Source organism: Monopterus albus, unplaced genomic scaffold, assembly GCF_001952655.1.
Source record: "Monopterus albus unplaced genomic scaffold, M_albus_1.0 scaffold34.1, whole genome shotgun sequence".
Taxonomy (NCBI): domain Eukaryota; kingdom Metazoa; phylum Chordata; class Actinopteri; order Synbranchiformes; family Synbranchidae; genus Monopterus; species Monopterus albus.
Genome location: NW_018127914.1, coordinates 23,957 through 46,951, shown reverse-complemented (window position 1 = coordinate 46,951; position 22,995 = coordinate 23,957). Strand labels below are relative to the sequence as shown.

Below are 22,995 nucleotides of genomic sequence, written 5' to 3'. Positions count from 1 at the left end.
ATGTTGTGGTATCTTGTACTACAGCTGTCAACAGGCTTTCAAATGTAAACAGAAGTTTGGACATCAGTACACTTGATTGACCAGCTGTGTTTGATACTGCTGTTTTGATTTGCAAAACATGATTGATACTGGGTGGATGATTCTGTTGGAATAAAGTAAACCGAGCTGTATTGAAATGGTTTCATAGAATCACGCCGTGCCCATGTGGCGCTCTGCTTGAGAAAGTGTCATCAAAGCTAAAGCTAAACGGGGCTGTGACTGTGCAGCAGTTTCAAGTTGCTGGTTATATTGTCATGTCATTTCTTTGTTTGACTACAGCATTTAATCTCAGTGAGAGTTCTTGTGGCTTATCTCCCTGCAGCTGCTGCTTTCTACTGTACTGGCTAATAATGCACAAATGTCATAAAAATAATCTTTGTCCATTATTCTGGATTGTGCATTTACTGGCATGGCTTTTACAGCTCGCACAAGTGATTGCATGCTGCTCTCCTCCACTTAAATGTCAGCAGCAGCTGCTTGAATGTAATTTCAGACCAGACACGCCTCAGTTGATCTAGTCATCTGTACATTGAAATGCCACTCCATAGCCTGGCCTTAATTTTTTCTGCATGCCCTGCCCCACGAGGACACTGATGACCTATAATTAGAATAGAGTGACTATAATGGCATCTTAACGATATGTGGGGAAATCTGAGGACACTTAGACACACACATATTCACACAGTGTAAAGAAGAGCAGGTGCCTTCAAACTCTGGTAAATGCAGAGCAGGGGAGAAAATGCTTTAGTTCTTGTTTATTATGGTGAGGGAATATATTTATTACCCTTACTGATTGAGGTCCCATATAAATAAAATTGGTTTGTGAGTGTGTGTGTGTGTGTGTACTCTGTGGTTTGTTGGCGACATTTCTGACCTGTCTTGACTGTCATGTGACGGAGCTGGCAGTGGCCTTCTTTCAATCGTACACACACACCCAGGATAGACTCTGTCTGCTTTCCCCAGTTTGGCACTCACACAAAAGTCACGTCCCTGCTGCAGCACATCCAGTTTCCAATAAACAGTTTAACCATATTAGATGACTGAATTGTCTCTCAGCTGATTCTGGTTGATATTATTTATAGTCTTGACCAGTTTAATGTTGACCCTTTAAAGCTTTGGTTGTTTTTTGAGCCTCGTTCACCTTGGGAGGATGTCTGAGGTCAGAGGAGTCGGATTATTTGGGTCAGGATGTCAGGCAGCTTTATTACTTTTGGTCAGAGAAGGTCAAAGGGAGCTTAGTCGAGCAGAAGACAACAAGAAGTCATTTTAAACTGCAGTGAAAAAGCTTTTTTTTTTTTTGCACAAAACACACGTGTATGGCTGACACGTTACCATTACCACCGATGGGAATGTACTTTTGTCAAGGAATGGTTTCACATTTTGGGAAACGTGCTGATCCACTTTCTTGCAGAGATTTGAACTGCTACCAATTTTATGTCTATGCATTAATTGCTCTATGAAGAAACAGTTATCAATGGTTAGTTTAACTTATAGGCGCACTGATTCCAGTTCTTTCTAAGAACTGCAACTGAGCACATCACATAGTTGTGTAACTTCCTTTTAATGAAAAACTAAATTGTAAATAAATTAAAATGGAGCCTATTAAGTTTTACATTTAGTCTCTCTCTCTCTTTTAACAAACTGAAAATATACATACTAAATGTATATACATATACATTTCATGTGTAGCCAGTAATTTCCTCATTGTCTGCTGTTTGTCAGACCGTAGTTTTCCTTCTCCAAGGTGTGTTTGTAGGCTCCTCTGTGTGGTTTTTTTTTTTTTTTGTACACCAAGCACTTCCAATGTGCAAGTGAACATGTGCTGGTTGCTCAGTGGATCTTTACTTTGCTCAAAGAAACAGGGAAACTGCTTAAATAAATAAGATGTGTTGTTTAGTGAGCCTTAGAGGTGGTTACCACTGGACAAAGCCAGGCTTTACAGGCACAGGAGTGGTCACAGTCATGTCGTCTAACTCTTAGGAAGAAGGTTTCCCATAGTGTTCAACTTTAAAAGAAGCATCAAACATTTTTATGATCCCTTTTCAGTCTGACTATTTTACCGGCAGTGAGAACTGAGCTGACTGTTCTGAGATTCCTCCTTATTACAGGTCTTTCATTGCCAACGCACCAGGCATTTTGCTGCTCTGCACTGCTCTCCTAGAACAGTTTTCTCCCTGCCTTTTATTGCCTGTGAGAAACATTTTTTGTGAAGATGAATAAGCAGTCCTTCCTCAGGAGGGACTTTTACTTTTCCTCAGTACTGAGGATAATGAGGCTCTCTGTTCCTGAAGTCAAAAGTGGCCGCACTCTGATTTCGGTTAAGAAGCAATATCACCTAACTCTTAAAGTGTGTTCTGCTGGCAGATTTGCTACTGTCACACACTTTAACGTCTTCCTAAGATGGTCAACAGGTTAATGGGACACATTATGAGAGCAGGATTAAAACATGCTGCGTTTCAGCTCAGAATTAATCTTATGCCTGTGTGGAATTATGTAGACAATCTGTAAGTGACATCTTCAAGTCCTTCTGCCCTTAGAGCCTCAAATCAGATAAGGAAAATCTCCCCCAAAACCATTTAATGGGTGAAAAAAAAAGCAACTTTAATGGGAAGAAAGCAACAGAGCAGGGGTCTCTCTCTTCTGGGGCAGACACTATACTGTAGATGTAGTGTGTGCAAAAGAAATCGGTACAGAACAAGAACATTATATAAACATGTCTTACTGTAAATCTTAAATCTAAACTTGTTTGTTCTCAGGGAATGTTTGAGGGAGCTTTTTATTTACTCACGTGACTGAAAACTATGAACAGGCCCCTATCTCACAACGGTGAAGAATCCTCACTGAACTTGGATTCTGTGTAGCACCAGGTATGACTGAGCAGCTCTCAGGCACACGGTTGCACCCACAGGGTGTGTTGGGACATGTCGCTCCATTTCCAGTTATCTGTAGACAGTTTATCATCACTATAATCTTCTGGATTTGTTGTGCTGTTTGTGTCTTGAAACGACACTGCTGCATCTTTTTATCCTGTTCTCTGTAAAGGCCCTAATCGTCACCAGCCTTTATTTTCTTCCTATTTTTATTTGCACTTCCTGTCACATTAAACAAAAATAGAAACCTTAAGGACACATTTAAAACGGCATCTGTGAAAGATGAGTATAAAATCCAAGGACTTTTTTCAAATAAGTGACTGGTGCTTTAAAAGCCTCTACCCTGTAACACGAGAGCATGTGTCCTACTTCTTGGCAGTTGGCACATAACTGTTGTTTTACGTAACACACTTCATCCCATTTCATCTGGTGTTGCCATGGTGAGGCTAATTTATACAGGCACTAAGAATTAGGCACCTGTTATTAACTTGCACTGGGACTGACACTGATTTTAACTGAAATACACACTTGGAACCAGGCAAAGACACACTTTCAGAGGATATTTCAAGTGTTAACTTTGTGTGTGCGTGCAGCTGTTTGCGTGTCTGCTTGAGACTCTTGCGCAAAAGATGAGAAGGAAGTGGGCACAAGCTAAATACCAGTGTGTGTGTTTTGAGCTGCAACATTTAACAGAAGATAAGAAGCTCAGAATGACTGATGTGATGATCAGTATGGAGGACGTAGAGATGCTTTGGCATTTGTCTACATGGGCTGTCTCCTCTTTTGGGATTGCTACAAACTTGGTAAAGGAAATTAGGGAGAGTTCATAGCTGTTACATGGGTTTACCACCATTCTTCATTCAAATTGTCTCAAAAAAAGTTAACCCAAAGATAAGGGTTCAGCTTTCTCTTGCTGTTTCATGCTAAAGCGCCCCTTAGCAGCAATGCTCGACACTGCAGCTTTCACCTGCATCACATTAGGATTTTCAGGTGACACCAGCAAGAACACAACGATGTGTGAATTGAGCTTGTGTAGCTAAAACAGTCTGTCTATGTATGAAGTACATTTCGGGCATTAGTGTGACTCTTTAGCCCATAACAGTGGCTAGATGATTCACTCCTTCTTTCCTTTCCTGTGTCCTTTCCTCTCTTTAGAGCTTCTCTCATTCCTCCCTTTAGTCATACAGTTTGCCCCTCACCCCCCAGCAAACTGGTATTACATCAGGTGTCTGACTTGTGTGATTCATGACTGTGTCTGTCTCATTTGTCCACTCTTGCTAAGCTGCAGTTCAGCATACTGATCTAATGCTCATATGTACCACAACAACACACACTCACACACATCAGTGAGGGCAGTTAAGTCTGTTGGTGTGTCAGCACCAGAGAAGAAAGACAAGTGAATGGACTGAGTGGCAGCTGTATTCAATGTGGGTAAAGGCTGGCATCAAACCAGAATACACTGCAAGTGGGCACTGTTGGTTTGAAAGGCTCTTTAGACAAGATGAGCGGTGACACTATTGAGGTGCAGAGGAAGGGCTTTATGATTCAACTCTTTCTGAGGTTGCATGGGTGTGTGTGTTTGTGGGGCACAGTGATTACGTTTGTGTTGAAGGAGCTTGCTGAGGCTGGGAAAATCCAGAAGACTGGGTATGAATGTTTTGCATACCTCTCATGCCAAAAGGTCTACTGCAGGAACAAGAGAGTCAAAACTGGATGTTTTTTCTTTAACTTTGGGGTAAATAGACATTATTTTAACTCTTAAACCTTTAATATGCATGGAATAATCCATAAAAATCACTATATACTTAATCTAGAGCAGTTATCATCTAGAATAGTTATTTTCATGATCAATTTGTCTGCAGATTTTTTTTTTTTTTGGTTAAACTTTGACTAAAAACTATCAGTAAATAGTCAACATGTCAGTTTCCTTCATGACTTGTCAGGCATCTTGTGTAGAGCTAGTATTTATTTTTACTGTCAAATATGACAAAGAAAAGCAGCAAATCCTCACATTTTAGAAACTCTTATGTACAAAATGTTTTGCTTGAATATTATTTTAACCATTGGACTGATTTGCACGAACAACAAGCAGCTGATGTTCATCCACTAGGTTTGTAGAAGCTGGTTAAACATCCACCAGTGCAATGCAGATTTTTTGCTAACAAAGCCTTTGGTGTTTTACTTGAAACACAAGTATTGCGTTTGTTTCTGAGGGAGAGAAAAGACGAGATGATTATCTTTTTATAAAATGGTAAATTTATCCAGCAAGTGCCTGAAAATGAATGTCAGACAAACATTTGCTGAGTTTCATACACAGTCAGTATTACAGCGAGCACACTAACTCTTAGGTAAATATAAAGCTATTTTTCTGTGTTAATGTTCTTGTGCACGCTATTATTTCACATCTATGTGAACTGATGACAGTAAATTGTACTAAGCAAGTCCTCAGTGGGCACCACTAGATGTTTGTACCATCTGGGAATGTAACCATATTGAGGGGACGTGTAACTACACAGCTCGTACCCTCTGGTATCATTGTGTACAGTTTTTAGCTCGGGAAATGATGGGGAAGTGCAGGGAACTGTGTCCAGTATGTTCCATGATTACCCAGAGGGCATTAAGTTACAAAATATACCATCATTTGCCACTCACCAGGGGTGTGACTCAGAAATTCACAGACAAACAAGGCGAGGCAGAAAACTTTGCTGCTGAACATCCAAAGACTAAAATGGACTAAAAAGCTTCCCAGCATTAGAGCAAATTGCTGCTCTCCTTTAGGGTATTTTCCAGAGCAAGGTGATAAAACAATATAAGTAATTACTGTGTTTTTGTAGAATGATATAAGGATCTAACCACATGGGGCACATTTCTGCCATCCAAATCAATATTTCAGAGCAACTAAAAACTTACTTAGGTGTTTGATTTGGTCCTTATGAAGTGCTTGGGACTATCAGTGCAACATAGTTTTAAATGCTTGTGATATTATGTTGATTTTTCAAATGTGTGATTTAGTATACATTTTGTATCAAAAAGCAGAAGTGCACCTCTAGCCACACCCAGCAGTGTCATCGCTCTGTACTGTGACATACCCTGGAGTATACATCTACAACAGTGCAGCAAGGTGCAACTACAGCTGTCTGTTTTCAACAAATTAATCGATGATTTATTAAGTGTTAAAATTGAGAATATTGCTTTGTGCTACTTTATTAATAATCACGGCAATAATTGATGCCACTGTAATATATTAGCCTGAAAATTACAACCTGAAGGACCTTACAAATTGTCTCACAGTCACGAACCAAACAGATGTACAGTATTCTTGGCAGCATCTGATCAGTCATACCAGATCAGGCAGTTGTAGGGCAGTCCTGATGATTCATATACTGAGTCACTACCATCAGGGTCACTACAGTGAGCTATTAATAACTGTTACAGTATCGGCCTCCACAAAACAAGGCTCAAGTCTTTCCTTGGGCCCCGTGTCAGGTCTGTTGTGGCTCTCTGTCACCAAGACCAGAGGATATTATGTTGCTGCTTCAGTCACTAGTAGTACTGTTGTCTGTGGAAGGAAACGTGTGTGTGTGTGTGTGTGTGTGTGTGTGTGTGTACGTGCCAGCTATTGCAATGTGGAGTCCGAATCCTGTTTACACACTCACACTGAGGGGACTTGGCTTCTTCGTGGGGACCACATGCAATTGAGCCAGTGCTTCTGTCTATTTATGACTTTCATCCCTGAACTTGGCTGATGTGTATTTGGTTGCGCAGGATGCAACAAACCAGGCCGTATTTTGACAGAAAACCTGGAAAAACAACAGAAGAGCTATAGGTAGCAGTATGTCACAGATTTTTTTGGGGGGGAATTTCATAATTAAGTTGAAGAAAAAATTGTGTGTAATGTTGACAGTCACATCTGCCGTATAGCAGATCTACTGTACTTCATAAGATCAGCATTGGTGCTGATACTAATCCAGTGCAGCACACTGGTCATCACTGCTTTGTCTGTCCTTAAATATTTTTAGATGTAAGTAAAGTTGAAACGTTAACCTGCTGCCAGCAGCACTGTGATCTGGACAAAATCTCATCAGGCTGGTAGAAACCATGATTCTGTTTTTTCTCAGTGGATTCTTCTCTCTGGGCCCCTATTGCTACATCATTATCTGACGACTATATGTGGATGCTCCTCTGTCTGTTTCCATCTTGTTCCTCAGGTGCCCACGCGAGTCGTGCTGCATTCCACATCTCCAGCTTAAAAAAAGTTCAAACCTAACAGGCTGCTGCTGCTAAATATAGACAGTGTTGATAAAAGGCAACTTAACTATGGGAGAAGCTGATCTGGATCTGTCCAGTCTGTCTGGATTGGTTTACCTGGAATGTACAGAACATACATTAGATCAGATGGCCTTTAAAGCTACAGCATCTGTGGTCAAACTCTCAACTATGTAAAAACATCTGCTCGTGCCACGCCTGTAGTTTCTAAACAGCTGTCGGTTTAACTATATTATTACCACTTTGTCCATATTTTATACATGAACAAAGTACACGGTACACTTAATGAAAAGTGACAGGAGTTGTGTTTGTGCCGTCTGCACTGAGGAAGGAAAACATGAAACAGTCACAGCTGAGGTACGTTTGCAGTTGAGTGGTGACAGGTACTGTGGGCCAGTGGAGGCAAGACATGTTCGCACAGGCACTGAGTATTGTTTGTCCACATCGTGAGTGGCGAGCATCACCAGTGGTTCATACTTTGTGCCGCACCGCACAGCACTCGCTGCGCTCCCGTTAACCTCTGTTGCCACAGTATTTGTGTTGATTTAATCAAATATTTTGTTTGTGTTCATGATGTATTACTGACCCTGAGCCTGAATCCTTCACTTGCTGAACAGTGTAATGGATTTGTATTTCTGTTTTGTCTCCAGGAGTGTCACCCCGAGTCCCAGAGATCATGTCGGCCGGCACCCACTCCCCTGGGGGGCCAAATGGCATAATTCGGAGTCAGTCCTTTGCCGGCTTCAGCACGCTACAGGAACGCCGCTCACGGTAAGCAGAAATCTTTAAAATTGTTAATCAACAGTCATCTGATGTTCCTATAAAAATCCACTGGGTCAGGAGATGATAGAAGGAATTTATCTAAGAACAACACAGATTATTGAGCAGAGTTTTAATAATATCTTTAGAAATTGTATTGATTTCCACTTGACTGTGGACTTAGAAAAATAAAACTGAAGCAGCAGAGCCAGAGAGAACCCGACTTTGTCTCCAGCATGGGTCAAGCTCCAGAACATGGGATCCTGCAAAACTATTAATGCAACGTGATAATGTCCTTGCCTGATAAAATACCAAACTCTTTCAAACTGAACAGCCACATTTTATAACTCGTGGTTTCTGTCAAATATCATGATGCCTCAGCCCCAGTGCGTGATAATCCTGATGACATCATTAGGGATTTTGGCTTATTTTCTCAGACTTGCTAAAACGCCTATAAAACTGCAGAAGAGATGTGTAACTTTTATCACAGGCTTTTGTTTGTTTTGCAGACATTATGTTAAACATGATGATCAGATTCTGTATTCATTAACTGACCTGCAGGGTTAAGAAAACTAAGGCGGAGTCTCTTTTAGTCGGGTAAATCTGGCATTGTTTTGCGTGACTCGTAACTTGTCTTTGTGAAGTCTTTTAATGCAGAAGCAGTAAACGCAGTATTCATTCCCTGAAGTCATAATAGATGATGAATCGATGTGAAATTGTAACTATATCACAGAGATGTTCTTGGAAAAGACAACATGTGTTAAAGAATCAGTGTTCAGTAACCTGGAGCCAACTTTCATGGTGCTCAGTGAGCCATAGCAAGTCTCAAGATCCTGTCAAGGAACTGACTTCTTAAAGAGTGATCATCACTTTATTGCATAACCACACAGCTTCCTGATTGTGGTTTCATTTAGAAACAGAAGTTGTGCTGAGAGAAGTTATAGGTTGATACATTTTTTTGAGAGATAAGAGTTTTATCTGAGTTCCTCATCTGTCACGCCTCTCGAATCATCATCATCATCATCACGAGACAAAACCCTCTCACATCGACATCCCAGAAATCTCTCTTACAGTTTTAGACTTCGGGCTCTTGGTGCCTGGTCGTCTTCAGCACCTCTGCTCCTGCTCTGGGAAACAATTTCAAAACAATGTACTCCTCTTTTGACTGACAAGTTACTATTCTGATAACACGCAAGTTAGAAAGCTGCAGGCTTCAGAGACCCCTTGAGTGTGTCAGTGAATGTGTGTCGGTGCTACTGAGCACAGACATTCCATGTATGCACCCATGTGCATTTTATGCATGCATGCAAACATACTGTAGGCTTTGCAGTTTGTGTGCAATGCTGCATGTTCATCTATCAGTCAGTATAGAATTGTGTTTGCATGTTTGTGTTTTAGCGTGTGTCCCTGCCAGGAACCTCTACTGCACTACAGCTCATGTGACCCCAAGGCTATGCATCGCTCTCATTCAGTGTTGCCCTACATCCATGGCAGCAGAGCTTAAGTTGGGTTGCATTCCCTGGCATGCAGCAAGACGTGGCACGTTGCAACTTGTCACCATGTCCCTGGGATGACTCTGGGATTGTTTCATTAAGTGTAGAGAAATGCCATTTGTCAGCTAAATTGCAAATGCTTTAAAAAGCTGAAATGTGCATGAGCAGTTAAGATGAGTCTGGTCTAAAATGGGAATGATTTGAGGAGAAAGAGTCTTGAGACGGGGCTTTACTGTGTAGAAAGCGGGCTTTTTTCTTATTTTGAACATGGAAATTCAGGCTTAGAAATGGCACTGAGCTGTCGTGTTGATTGAAACATATATTTTACAAATTTATTGAGAAAAATATTTGCTAAATAGTTTGACTATTTATGAATTGCTCGAGCAATTTATCAAGTAAAATCGCTGATGGTTTTCTGTTTTCAGGTTTTCAAATAAGACAATGTGCTACTTTTTTTTTATGTCATTAGTGATTGAATATCTCTGGCTTTTGGACTGTTTGGATGAGATAAGCAATTTTACAATGTTTCTTTGGGCTCTAATAACTGTTTAGCAGTTATAGCTGTTTTCTGACAAGTAGCGAATCAAAATAATTGACAAATGAATCAATCAAAGATGATATCGTCCCTACACAGACAGGGTAATGACAAACAGCAGGGTAATGACAGATGATCAGCTTGTGGGTGTATTGGACCGTCCTTCGGTATGTGTGTCCACATTTGTAGTGTCAAGAATAACTCATCACTTAGTTATGTAATAACATATAGTATTAAACAAGTAGACAACACTTTTGATAATTGAATCTTTTCGAGCAGAAACATTGATCAAACATTTTATCGTTCCAGGTTCCTAAATCTGAGAATTTGCTGCTTTTTTGTTTCCTACATTAAAGTAACTTGAATATTTTCACCTGTGACTCTTGTAATGGGCATTTTTCATTGTTTTTTTTGATGAGTCACAAAAATAGATCATTAAAATGATCAGTTGCAGCCTTACATTTGTATGTATGAAACCCATTAAAGGAACCCTGCTGCTGTTTTTTTTTCCTCATATAAACATATCAGCTAATAACCTGTTTTTAACTCCGAGTTTGTTGCTTTCCCCTCTTTGAGTCAGTCATGCTGTTGGCAAACTGCTGGAGGACTGTAGGGACAAGACTGAAGTACAGTTGAATGCCTTTGATTGCCGGCAGTGTGATTGCCTCAGTTTGTGTTCCTAATTGCACAGACATAGCAGATATGTGTGTGTACTTGTGATTTAGCACACACTGGTGACTGATAGAGATATTTACCTCTGAGGCTCTGTTGCGAGTTAATGTGATTGGCAGCGTTTGATTGTTTGTGTGTGTGTGTGTGCGCGCGCGCACGTTTGACAGGTGTTTGCTGACTCCATGTGAATGAAATGTAGGTTAAAAGTGTCAGTGCTGTATTACTGAGTTGTCTTGGTGTGAGCAGTCTTGACATGCCCTCTCCAGCTGACATATGAGATGAATCCATGCTGAGTCTGGCCCAAAGGCATATTCAGGATGCTGTTAAAAAAATACAGAAGTCTCTTCTAATGCTACATTATTAAAGGCAGCCTTCAGGCCCGCCCATCTGAAATACCGTGGGAATCCTGTTTTAAATATTTAATATGAGATGCAGCATTGTGCCTGTGTGAGAACCATCTCCGTCTGTTAGTCCAAAGTAGATGTTCAGGTTAAGGTGCTATGCTTTTCCCCTGCTTATGTTATGAGATTTTTCTTGTGGAGCACAATGCTTTTTTTCCAATTTAAAGTCATTGCACAGGAGACAAAACATTTATCTTGCACACTGAGGGGAAACTGAGCTCTGGGTGGACCCTCCATGGCATTCACTAAGGTGTGTTTGTGTCTGTGTAGGTGTAACTCCTTCATGGGGAACTCTGCGGTGCCGAAAAAGCCTCAGTCCAAGCCCAAGAAGTCTCACCCCTCGGGCCACAAGGCAGGCAGCGGCTCTAGAGAGCCTCAACCCAAAAGACTGGAGGAGGTTTACACAGCTCTCAAACAAGGCCTGGAGTAAGTGACCTTTACACTGATGTGCACTCACAGTATACCTTGGACACACAATTCATAAACTCATCAAATGATCCAGAGTAATAATTGCTTTCAAAATGAGTGAAATATCTGTGATAAACAGTCCATAAATGTCAGTAGTTAGTTTCAGGTCATGTACGTTTACATAACTGCACAAATCTTTATATACAGATGTGTTTATGCAGCTGTCATTTTATACTTATTGTTTCAATTATGGCAGTGTGAAGTACTTGTATCTCAGAAAAGACAGGACATTAAATTAATTAGCCGGCAGAAAATTGATCAACAGCTTCAGTCTTTTTGCAAGCAAAAAGGCCAAATTTTGACTGAGTCACTCCTCTCTGTTAGGATTTAATACCTTTCTTTGATTTATATTCTAGTTAATTGAAGTTTGGGCTTTTATTCAGATAAAACAAGCAACTCAGAAACAGTATTGTGGCATTTTTTCATTATTTATTTATTTGCTTTTTTGTTACAGTTTATGGACCAAATAGTTAAATAATCACAAAAAGAATTGGCAGATTAATCGACAAGGAAAGTAACTGTTAGTGGCATGCCTTCAATAAACAGTTTAATCTTTGCGCATTGCTTTCATTTTTTTGCCCTGCAGTGAGTATTTGGAGGTCCATCAAACAGAGCTGGACAAACTCATGGCTCTGATGAAGGACATGAGGAGGAACTCTCGTCTGGTGAGAAACTACTGCACATCAGAGTACAAGTAGTGTGCACTGACAATGTGGCATCTCCAGAGCTTAACAACCTTAAACAATAGTCTTTGCCTGACATGAGGCATCATTATTTGTTTGAGGTTTTCATGCATTTCTGTATTTTGAAACATCAAATTGGATATACAGTATTGTGGCTTTCAGAAAAATCCAAGCTTCCCAGTGGTAGTTAATCACTAAACTGTTAATGATATTTACAAGTTACACACTAATAATTACAACCTGATGACTTGAATGAAACACAATCTTAAAGGCCACAGGAGGAGCAAAAGATCATTTTTCTGATCCCAGACATGTTTACTTGTCATGATAATCACAAATAATCGTACCAGTTCAAGTTCAGCATCATGAATTCACGCATCTTGATTTGCTATAATGCACACAGTCACAAACGCTTACTGTACATTTAGAGAGAGTGTTAACTATGATCGTAAAGGCAACTGCAGTCTGCTTTGCATTACTTAAGCAACATTGTCCTTCTGTACTGAAGTTATGACTGTGTGTGTGTTTCTGTTTCTCCGTGTGTTCGCTCCAGGGAGTGCTGTATGATCTTGACAAGGTGAGTTGATGAAAGGGTGGGTCTACTGTAACAATCACTCCAGGTTTGGTGTGTGTTGAGGGAGACTTTGATGGTGAAGGGAGGGAGACAAATGGCTGAAGGCAGAAGAAAAAATGGACGAAAGACAGTGGAGAAGTGAAGAGAGAGGAATATGCAGGAAAAGGATAAAAGAGTGAAAATTGTTGATGGGCCAGCTTGAGAGTAATGGCTGTGAGACTGTGCTGAGAGAGAATAAAGTATATCATAACAGAAAATATATATACGTTTCCAAATAAGAGGCAACACAGAATTGAGACATTCTGTCAATCGGTGAAATTGCTTTAATAATGCTTAAAGTAAGCACAGCTTTGCAGATTGTACTTCATTATATCCCGGGTGTAGACGCACATTATTTTTACAGCTGTAAACCATATGTAACCACATTCTCTCAGGCAGCAATAAATCTTGTTCTGTGTGTCTTTCTGCAGCAAATCAAAACCATTGAGAGGTACATGAGACGTCTGGAGTTTCACATGAGCAAGGTAAGCACTGATGTGTGATAACAGAGTGGTTTTAGTTCAGCGCTATAGCACGGATTGTTTGTTTGAGCATACTGAACTGTACCGAGTCTGATCTGTTTACTGCGCGTGCTGCTGAAGATGTTTCATCTCACTACCTTCTTTTAAGCCTCTTCACATCTTAAACTAGTATTGTGGTCACAAACCACAGTACTACTGTACTGCGGATATTTAGCTGTTTTAATGGTTGAGGCAAAACCTTCCCCATCAAGGTTGCCAGGTGGGACAACTCATTGTCCTATATCCTCCCTTTGTAGTATCCTGCCAGTTGGAGACATTAATCCCCTACAAGGTTGTGAGGTTTGGTGAAGTTTCTTCCCCATTCCCTTCTATTGTCCCATAATGGTCTCCCTTGCTGTGCGTCAAATCAGACGTGACAGCAGGCAATCAGAAAACACACACCCAAACAACAGCGCAACTCCAAAGGTAACCATGGTTACCCAAAGATGGGGGCCTTCGAAGTCCCGAGGAGCGCAGATGAGCCACTGGGTGGTGTTAACCCTTTGTATGCTTATACATCCTGGCAGACAATAAAATCTCACACATGTACACAACAATGCAAGAAAAGACAAAGAAGTAGCCCTTGGACATGTTTGTAGCTCATAGGGTGTTTTTGATGGTGCTGAAGGCAATAGTGAATCTAGGTCAGGGCAGTTAGTAGGTTAGTGATGAGCGACTGACAGTGTACTTAAAGATGAACAGATGAGAGGAGGAGAATCATTTGAAAATAGGTGTTTGCCTTCGAAAATTGGATAATATATCTGCAAGTGTGCATCACTTTGGCTTTGATAATGAAAAAAAAAAAACCAACCAAACCAAAAAAGTGGAGTCAGTGCTTGTTCCTGTGTAACATCCAGTGCTCTACTATTCTTTCCAGCTTGGTACAGAAATAGATTTGAATGTGCTTGCAGATGTTTAATATAGTGAAAGATTTTTTTTATTATGTAAAAACCTCAAAAGTCAAACAAAAAGGAAGTTAATTCTAGCTCTGTACATATAATCCAGCACTCCTTAGCTAAACTCTTGGCTTTTTATTAGCTGGGGATGACATATTTACATTTTCTGACCTTTGAATTGAGAAATAGACTCCACAGATTATTTGTCATTATTTGAATCTATGAGATTGTAGTGTTCACCATAATGTTTCTGTGCAGCACATGATTTTTACTTGTAGTAATTATTATGTAGTACGAGAAATAACAGAAGTATCTTGTTCTGCAAATGCTGGATGCAGCTTAATGTTTTTGATGTTAGCCCGAAATGTCTTCATGCAACATTTGAATTTATAGACCTTGTAAAAATGTTTCACTACTACTTTATCATTTCTAATATTCATTTTAAGGGAATTGAAAATAATGTGTAAAGTTAAATAAGGCAGATGAAATGTTGATTATTATCTATTGAATAAAACTAATGCCAGTGCCAAGAGCACAGCTACTGCCTTGACACACAGACACACACACAGAGAATAGGTGCATTTGCCAAATGTCAGCAGATAACTATGGAGTGAAATCAGTTGTAGAGCGTCCAGCTAGGAGAATTGGTCAACAACAAAATCATTGATGTCAGGAAATTAAATAACATGCAGACACACAAAAAGCTGGCAATATCTTTATATAAGTTAGTTCTACTTGTGAACTGATGCTAATTATGTACAAATTAGCCTTGGAGAGAGTTTTAGTAACAAATATGTTTATTCTTTTATCAGGTCTGTATGTTACTTTCAGAAAAATAAGCAGTTGTGTATCCTGTCAAGATTGTCTGTGTATGTTATCTATTTATTTACTAGTGGGTGATATATTACTGTTGGATCAATATTAGTATTGGCCTCAAAAATCCAGTACTGGTTGAATTATAATTTTTTAAGAGATATGTGTGCTGTACTGTAGTATTACGAGGTTTTAGAGTGGCCCGGTCATGACACAAGAAGTAGGACATGGCAGAACAGGGAGAAGACAAGTGGTACTAATCAGCCTGTGGAGAGGAGGCGTAAACATTGTTTTTCCAGTTGTCCCCTCAACAGTGATGGGCAATTAGCGATAAAAGCTGCTGCTTTGGTAGAGTGATATACAGGAAGTAGAGTATGCACAGATTTAATTGGCAAACTCAAGTAAAAGAGGAGTGGATCCCAGTGTGCTGATATCTCAAGTGCATATTATAAAATACTTATTAGAGGAACAGGCAAAAAGTACTTAGTCACATGAGTCAGTGGCAAACGCGTGCAGTACAATTCAAAACAGAAAAAAAAGAACACCACATACACTTTACCTCATCTCAGAACGGGCAATAAAAAAAAATCCATACAGCCAGTCAGTCAGTAGCTCTGACATGATGTCCAGTGTTTCAGCAGCTGTTCACTACAATAAGTGTGTATGTGTTTGTGTCAGTGCTCAGGCTCAGGCGTGTCTCTCTGTGCTGGACAGCTGCCGTGCAGAATGACTTAACAATCATCCATCAGCAAGTTGTTAATGTGTGCGTGTGTGTTTGTGTCTCACATCAGCCTGCTCTTTTGTTCCTGTTCGTGTTGCTAGCTGCCTGCAGATGATCACGCTGTAATTGGCATGCATGGAAGAAGCAGGTGGCACAATACAGGGTATGTGGTGTGTGTGTGTTGCCCAGCAGTATCAGCAGGGCATCATTAAAGAGACGAGTGGCAGAGATTGAAGGTGAGAGGAGCGGCTGCCAGACGCCACCTCTTCCCCCCAGACAGACAAATTGTGTGCATTCATCATTTGCCAAATTCAATCCATAATGAGTGTGAATACATGATTCAGCGCCTTTGTTGTCATTGCACATATGAAACTGATTTTCCCAAAGTACTCAGACTATAAGAAAAGCACTGAACCTGTACAATAAATAAAGCTTAATGGAAGTGCGTCTTTAAAGGCCAATAGCACCCCCACCTTCCTTGACTTTGTTGTTGACTATGTAGAAGACACATTTTTGTGTTTCCTTTCTGTTTTGCCTTTTATGTTTGTCCTGTTTCTGGGGTGAAACGTGCCTGAGGCGCAGCAATATGCTGATGGATGTCCTCTGGAGTGGAGCTTGGCTGTCCTTCAGAAGGACATTTCCTTGATGGCAGCAAGAGGCTGTAGTAATTGGGGACAAATATTAGCTTAATTAGCTGATAATGATATGATTGCTGGTTGCCTGAGAAGAACGATGGCTTTTCATCATCCTCGGTTTGTGAAGGCCTAATTTTGTTAAAGGAACGAATAACTCATTGTAGTCATCAGCTTGTTTATTTAAGTCCAACGCTCATTTTTTTCCTTGTGTTGTTGTAAACAGATGTTTTTTTGACCTGTTGCTTGTTGGCTGTGAACTAGCTCTGTACCAGTCAGGGAGTTGAGAATAACAGCTGTGGTTGGAGAGGGTTTCAGAGCTGGCTCAGCTCTGCTGCTGCAGCCCCATCACATGCACCACATACCACAGACAGACAGGTGGGCTGGGTCCCATTCAGGGGTGGGAGGTGCTGAAGGGAGCTGGTTGGTTTGAGGTGAAGCCGTTGGGATGAGGGTGGATGTCATTTTGTATTCATGTGTGCCAAGCTAAGTTATTATACTGTAATATCATCAAGCTGCATTACTCGTCCTCCAGAACAGACACATCCCACTGCAAAACACTTTTTTTTACCATAAACCCTCACGTGCCCACCCAGCATAGTAAAAATATGCTCTCCATACACATGTCAACATGTTATATTTTGCTCCGACTAACATAGCTGGCAGTGTTCGCTTCAGACACAAAGATACACAGTCAGAGATGCTATTAGGACGGCAGGAGCCACAATGGCCCGTTTTCTCCCACTTCTCCCTAATGAGTGCCATAAAGACCATGAGGCATCAATATTTCAGCGCTTTCAGGCAGGCTGTGATGATTCCCTTTGATGAGTCTCACCAGAGGTGTTTTGGAAGCCAGAAAAGCAGACAGGATGTAGAAAATCTGGACTGTTGGTAGATTTCTGGGAGAAATGACTTAAACTGAGTCAGGAGTATTTAAGTATCTTGAAGTCTCTTGTTTTTGTCTGTTAAGGAGAATTGGACACTTGCTTTGATTTGGGAGAAAGCTTAAACTAAGTGAATAATGAATCCTTTCTCTTTGGTGCAGTTTTTGTCCTGACTTTAACACTTAAACAACTATATAAAAAGTAAATGTAGCACTTTTTTAAAATTTAAACTAAGGCTATTTTTTACACCGTGAAACGACACAAACAAAACTAAAGACAACAGGAAATATCAGATATTAATATCCTAAAGAGAGAGATAAAGTATTTACAATTAAATAAAAGTAAATGAATTATTTATGCTAAAATAATGACAGTAAAAATATGAGAACAGTAAAACTAAGTTAAAACTAAGATACAATGAGCAATTATAAAAGTAAATGCAGAAAAATCCATTTTTCACCAGTGGACTCGACTGAACTATTACTGCTCAGGTTACATCATCTTATGTTGATGGAAACGTTCTCTCTTTCTTTGAGGGTTTGGATTAGATCAGGCAAACTGAAGTCGGGCAGACGTCTTCAAATTAGCTTTAAACGCCGTCTGTTGTTGTTCCTTCGCTTTGGGAGTGTCGTATTGAGGTCGCAGACCGGGACGACACAAGCATCTGCTACTGGGGGATATGGTTACACTGATAAATACCAGCTGTATCTGCTCTGTCAGTTCAGCTATTACTTTCTCCTCTGTGTATTTTATCTTTGTCTTGTCTCACTTGATGACTGTTTCTCTATATCAGTCATTTCTGCTTTGTTTCATTTCTGTAATTTCACTTTGTCATCTCTTTCATTGTTTATTCATTTGTAGCTGATTTCCTTTTTATTCTTTTGGCAGAGTCAACATTTCTTCTCAGTCACACTGAAGCCTGTTATTTAGCCATCTTGTGATGTGGCAGTATGTAATCAGTGTTTCATGCTCTACAATGGCTTTTACTCTTATTGAAACCCCATCATCTGTAGTGGGTTAGTCGATACTGCACAAGCCTAAAGCTGTTGTGGGCATCCTTGAATGAATTCCAGTGAGATTTGAACATACCCAGAATAATTTACATGGCAGTTTGAAGTTTTTAGGGAATTTGTTTCCTGCCCAGGGATGTTTCGATGTATGTGGGGCTTCAAACTTCAAAGACTCACTTGATTTCATTAGTGCTGACATTTTTTTCTTGTGTGTGTGCATTAATGAATGTGAATGTTTCCATACCTTTGAATAGACTTGTACCTGCGGAACATTTACTAAAGGCGGAGGCACTCTGTGTGTATGTGTGTGTGCGTGCAGGTGGACGAGCTGTACGAGGCTTTCTGCATCCAGAGCCGTCTGAGGGAAGGTGCCAGCCGGATGAAGCAGGCCTTCTCCTCCTCTCCCTCCACTAAAGGCACCAAGGAGAGCATCGCAGAGGTCAACCGCCGCTACAAGGAATACACTGAGGTACTGGCATAAATCACCAACACATACATAGAGAGGAAATATTCATAAACATGGAACAACAGCATATGAACTAAAGGGCCACATGTACAATATTTTCCTTATTTTATTTTTCCTTTTTTATGATGTGAACATTTGTGTGTAACTCGTTAAGCCTAACAATGGCTGACAAAATCCAAATTATACTTTAATTATACCCCCCCCCCAAACACACACACACCACACACACCACACACACACGTCATCACCTGATTGCTATTGTTGTTCTTGTCCTGTGTGACAAGGGGCTGTTTATGTGATCAGGCTTATCTTTCTGTCTACTTCAGAACATGGCTGCATTCGAAAGTGAACTAGAGAACCTGCTTGGAGAGTTTCATATCAAAATGAAAGGTGAGATAAGAATTAGAGCTGACAGGATTACCAGTTCACAGGAAATAATTCACCACTGTTAACAAGAAAGTTTTAGTGATGAGACGACAGCTCATCATTGTACTACATTCATTGCAACCTATTCAGTGTGTGTCCACTCTGTTTCGTCATAGACCATGTTATCAAAGTTTTCCTGATACTATTACAGAAAAATCATAGCTTTAATCCTGGAAAAGGCAGTATGTCTATCAAGAGCCATTAGATTTGCAGTGATTTTTTTTTATTATTAATCAAAACCACTGATTAAGAAAATATAAGCACACATTTGTAACTACTTTTGGCTCCAGGAAATAACAGGTGTTTTTCACTATTTCCTGACATTTTATAAGCTAAACAAATAATAAGTTAATTGATAAAATTGACAGATTAATCAGTAATGAAATTAATCATTAGTTGCAGCCCTAAAGGTCATGTGTGCTCCTGTGATGCACAGTCACTCATTAGAAGTCACTTAAAAACAAAAGAGGTTGCTCAGAATCACATTTTCACCTCTGTCATGTCCAAATGTTTCTTTTCTTTTTTTTTTTTTTAACCTGTTTCCTTTCTCTGGCAGGTTTGGCTGGCTTTGCGAGACTCTGTCCTGGAGACCAGTATGAGGCAAGTTCATTTTTTTTCCATGTAACAAAAGGTATTAAACAAAACAACTTTGCATTTATGTTGATATCAATATGTTCAATTTTTCAAACCTATGTAGGTATGAGTTAGTGTATAAAGACAATTCATTTGATGGTAGCATATGAAGGACACATCCTGCCCTCTGTTATTGAAAAATATTACTATCGTGTATAAACTGTGATGCTGTCAAAGTTTTGACCTTTCTCTGGCTTTTGGCTTATGTCTCTGTTTTTCCCCTGGTTTTTCATTCTGTCCTCCAGATCTTTATGCGGTACGGCCGTCAGAGGTGGAAACTGAAGGGCAGGATTGAAGTGAACTCCAGACAGAGCTGGGATGGAGACGAGATGATCTTCATGCCTCTCATCTCTGACCTTATCAACATCAAGGTACTGTGGAAATTCAAATGACCGAGCTCTGTGCCCAAATATTGTGCTTCAGTAAATGAACACAGATGTTTTTTTTCTTATACAGTGGAGATTAAATAATTACTATTAAAACTATTTTGGTAGTTGGTTAATTGTTTCAGTTAATTTTCAAGCAAAAATGTCAACATTTTCTCACAAATGACCATGTGATGCTTTTGTCACATATGACGATAAACTATATATTTTGAAGTATGATGGTCAGTTGTGGTGAGTATTTTTCAAAATTTTATACACAAACTGATTGAGAAAATAATGAGCAGATTAATCAATAATAAAAATCATTTATTGCATCCCTAATACATAATATCAAGGTCTGATTCATGACCATAGTTACCAGAGCGTGGTGTCATTCAGACCATTGGCTCTCAATAATGCTAGCAGCTAGGGACTTTATTTTACTGCATCCTGTCAGTGCAAACTTCATCACAGCTCCATCTTATTCACTGTAGATACTGTACTTGTCTCTGTACAAGTTCTTTTCTGCAGTTAAAGATATTACAGGGTACATGCAAAATCACAACTGGAGCAAAACAACATATTAGCTACAAGAGAGCTTGTTTTTGGTCCAATTAGGTGACAGAGCTGAAGGGTCTGGCCACTCACATGCTGGTGGGAAGTGTGATCTGTGAGACAAAGGAGCTGTTTACTGCCATGCCTCAGGTGGTGGCTGTGGATGTCAATGACCTGGGGACCATCAAACTCAACCTGGAGGTCACATGGTAGTAAGTAGACTTGTACAACAATTGGAGTTACTATGAACTTTTAAAATATGTGGATTTTTATCAGTTGTTCTGTTTATCCAGTTACTTTTTAATCCTCAAGGGCAAACCAGAGTCATTACATTACCATTTCAAAGGGTTCAATAACATTTCAGCAGGGTGAACAGTCTTTGCAATTTTTTGTTTATTATTGAATTGGCCATATGTTACATTAAGTACATCCATAGTAACTGATATTAATGGTGAAGCTGTAAATTCAGTGACTTTACTTGTAGTTTCCTGCCACCTGATGGAGAACATGGTCATTGTCTGTTGTGACACTTGACTAAGAGAATAATGAATGAAATCACTTGGGTTGGCAGAAATAAATCACATAGGCTAATCTCATAAGCACCTTGTTTATATCCCCCCATTCAGCCCCTTCGATGCTGAGGACCTGACTCTGTCATCTGGCAACGTGAGCAAAGCCACTGCTCTCCAGAGACGAGTGTCGGTGTACAGCCAGGGCACACCGGAGACCCCTACCTTTCAGGACACTTCCTTCTTTGTGAGTCCAATGCACAAGCGCTTCCTTTAGCTTGTCTCCTGTGGTGGGAGACAGTAGGTTTGGTTGTATGTGTAGTTCCTAGCATAGTGCTGTTTGAGTGCTTTGTACCATAAAGAAATAGTCATGGCCCACATTTTTTGTCTTGATGCATCATGCTTATGTAAGCAGTGCCAGCCCTATCCCTAATTAACCCTCACCTGCTTTCCTGCTGTCTTCCTCCCCTTTGCATTGCCACATCAAAACCCCTAACCCGTACTGTGTCCCACTTCACATGTTCATCCGTCCCTCTTGTATCCCACTCACCCGCCTTCGCCCAAATACCCAACACCTAAAGAAGTGGCGGCCATATCTTGTGGAACGCCAACACCCATCCTTCCTGCACATGCTCCGAGACACCCTGCTAGAGAAGCTAAGGCGCAGTCGCTCATTTGGTGACCTGGCCTCACTCCGGCCAAGGCCCAGATCCAGTCTGGAGGTCTATGTGAGTGTGTTGTGGCCCCTCTATCCTCCTAGCCTGACTCTTGTGTGCCCCCTGCCTCACTGATATGATGGGGATGCTGGTGTGGACACACTAGAGCTTGCCCAGTCTCTTTCTCAGGGCTGCTGGATGCAATGTGTGGCTATTTGCATGATTAGTTGCATGACGTGCTTTAAACTGTCTGTTTGTATTGTGTTTTTCTGTTCAGATTTAACTTCGGAATCATTCTTGGTTGAGCAAATATGGTTTTAAAATTCAGGAAACAAGTGCTAGTCATGTTTTAAATATGTCTGCATTTTCCTTTTCCACTTGACAATTTTCTCATCCACTGATTTCAAGTTATAACTAAGTCTTCATTATCTATTTTATTTTGTGAAGCATAGTTCTTCTCCTGTTTTTTGTTTCAGTCCACTTTACAAGATGATGTCTTTGAGAATGGTGGCTGTGGGGTGGCTGAGTGCAAGCGTCTCTCCTTCACCTTCTCCGACACCTCTGGTTCCACGCCTAGCCCCAGCCTCGCCCCTAGCTCCCACTCCAACCCTGAGATCACCGTCACTCCTCCAGAAACTGACCTATCACTGACACAAATCCTCCCCTCAAGAGAGGACTCCATCCCAGAGGAACATTTAGTGGAGGAAGAGGAGGAGTACGAAGAGAACGGGGAGACGGGTAGTAGAGGAAGTAGAGGCACCAGCCCCAGCCTTGTCAGTGACGAAGCCGAGGTGGCAGAGGACTCCGAGTGGGAGCGCACAGAGTCCCAGCAAAATTCAAGCTCCAACTGTGGTTCAGCTGCCCCATCCCTGTGTTCTGATGGTCACCTGTCTACAGTGGCTCCTGAGGATGTTTTCCTGGATCCCACTGACGAACTGAAACCTGTTGAACTGGACACCGAGGAGGCGGGCAGCCTGACCAGGCAGCTCGTGAAGAGGCTGACTTCTTCAGAAATTGTGTCACCCACTGGGAGCTCTACTGAGGGAGGAGGAAGCCTGAGCTGGGCAGGGGAGGGAAGCAGGGCTTTCCTGGAAAGCAGCCTGGAGGAG

The 22,995-nt window shown here is 40.7% G+C and overlaps 2 protein-coding genes across 2 annotated transcripts in view; one reads left to right on the top strand and one right to left on the bottom strand.

The window, feature by feature from the left end:
* dtnbp1b (dystrobrevin binding protein 1b) overlaps nucleotides 1–22,995 on the bottom strand; it is a 555,482-nt gene that overhangs the window by 510,603 nt on the left and 21,884 nt on the right. The window lies entirely within an intron of this gene.
* The window catches only part of ripor2 (RHO family interacting cell polarization regulator 2), a 49,976-nt gene that overhangs the window by 19,743 nt on the left and 7,238 nt on the right, over nucleotides 1–22,995 (top strand). Inside the window, exons 2-14 of the mRNA XM_020597571.1 lie at nucleotides 7,826–7,946; nucleotides 11,306–11,461; nucleotides 12,090–12,168; nucleotides 12,740–12,763; nucleotides 13,231–13,284; nucleotides 18,596–18,745; nucleotides 19,069–19,132; nucleotides 19,725–19,768; nucleotides 20,047–20,172; nucleotides 20,785–20,933; nucleotides 21,348–21,477; nucleotides 21,812–21,958; nucleotides 22,363–22,981. Coding sequence (XP_020453227.1) covers nucleotides 7,826–7,946; nucleotides 11,306–11,461; nucleotides 12,090–12,168; nucleotides 12,740–12,763; nucleotides 13,231–13,284; nucleotides 18,596–18,745; nucleotides 19,069–19,132; nucleotides 19,725–19,768; nucleotides 20,047–20,172; nucleotides 20,785–20,933; nucleotides 21,348–21,477; nucleotides 21,812–21,958; nucleotides 22,363–22,981 — 1,863 coding nt within the window. The remainder of the gene's footprint in view (nucleotides 1–7,825; nucleotides 7,947–11,305; nucleotides 11,462–12,089; nucleotides 12,169–12,739; nucleotides 12,764–13,230; nucleotides 13,285–18,595; nucleotides 18,746–19,068; nucleotides 19,133–19,724; nucleotides 19,769–20,046; nucleotides 20,173–20,784; nucleotides 20,934–21,347; nucleotides 21,478–21,811; nucleotides 21,959–22,362; nucleotides 22,982–22,995) is intronic.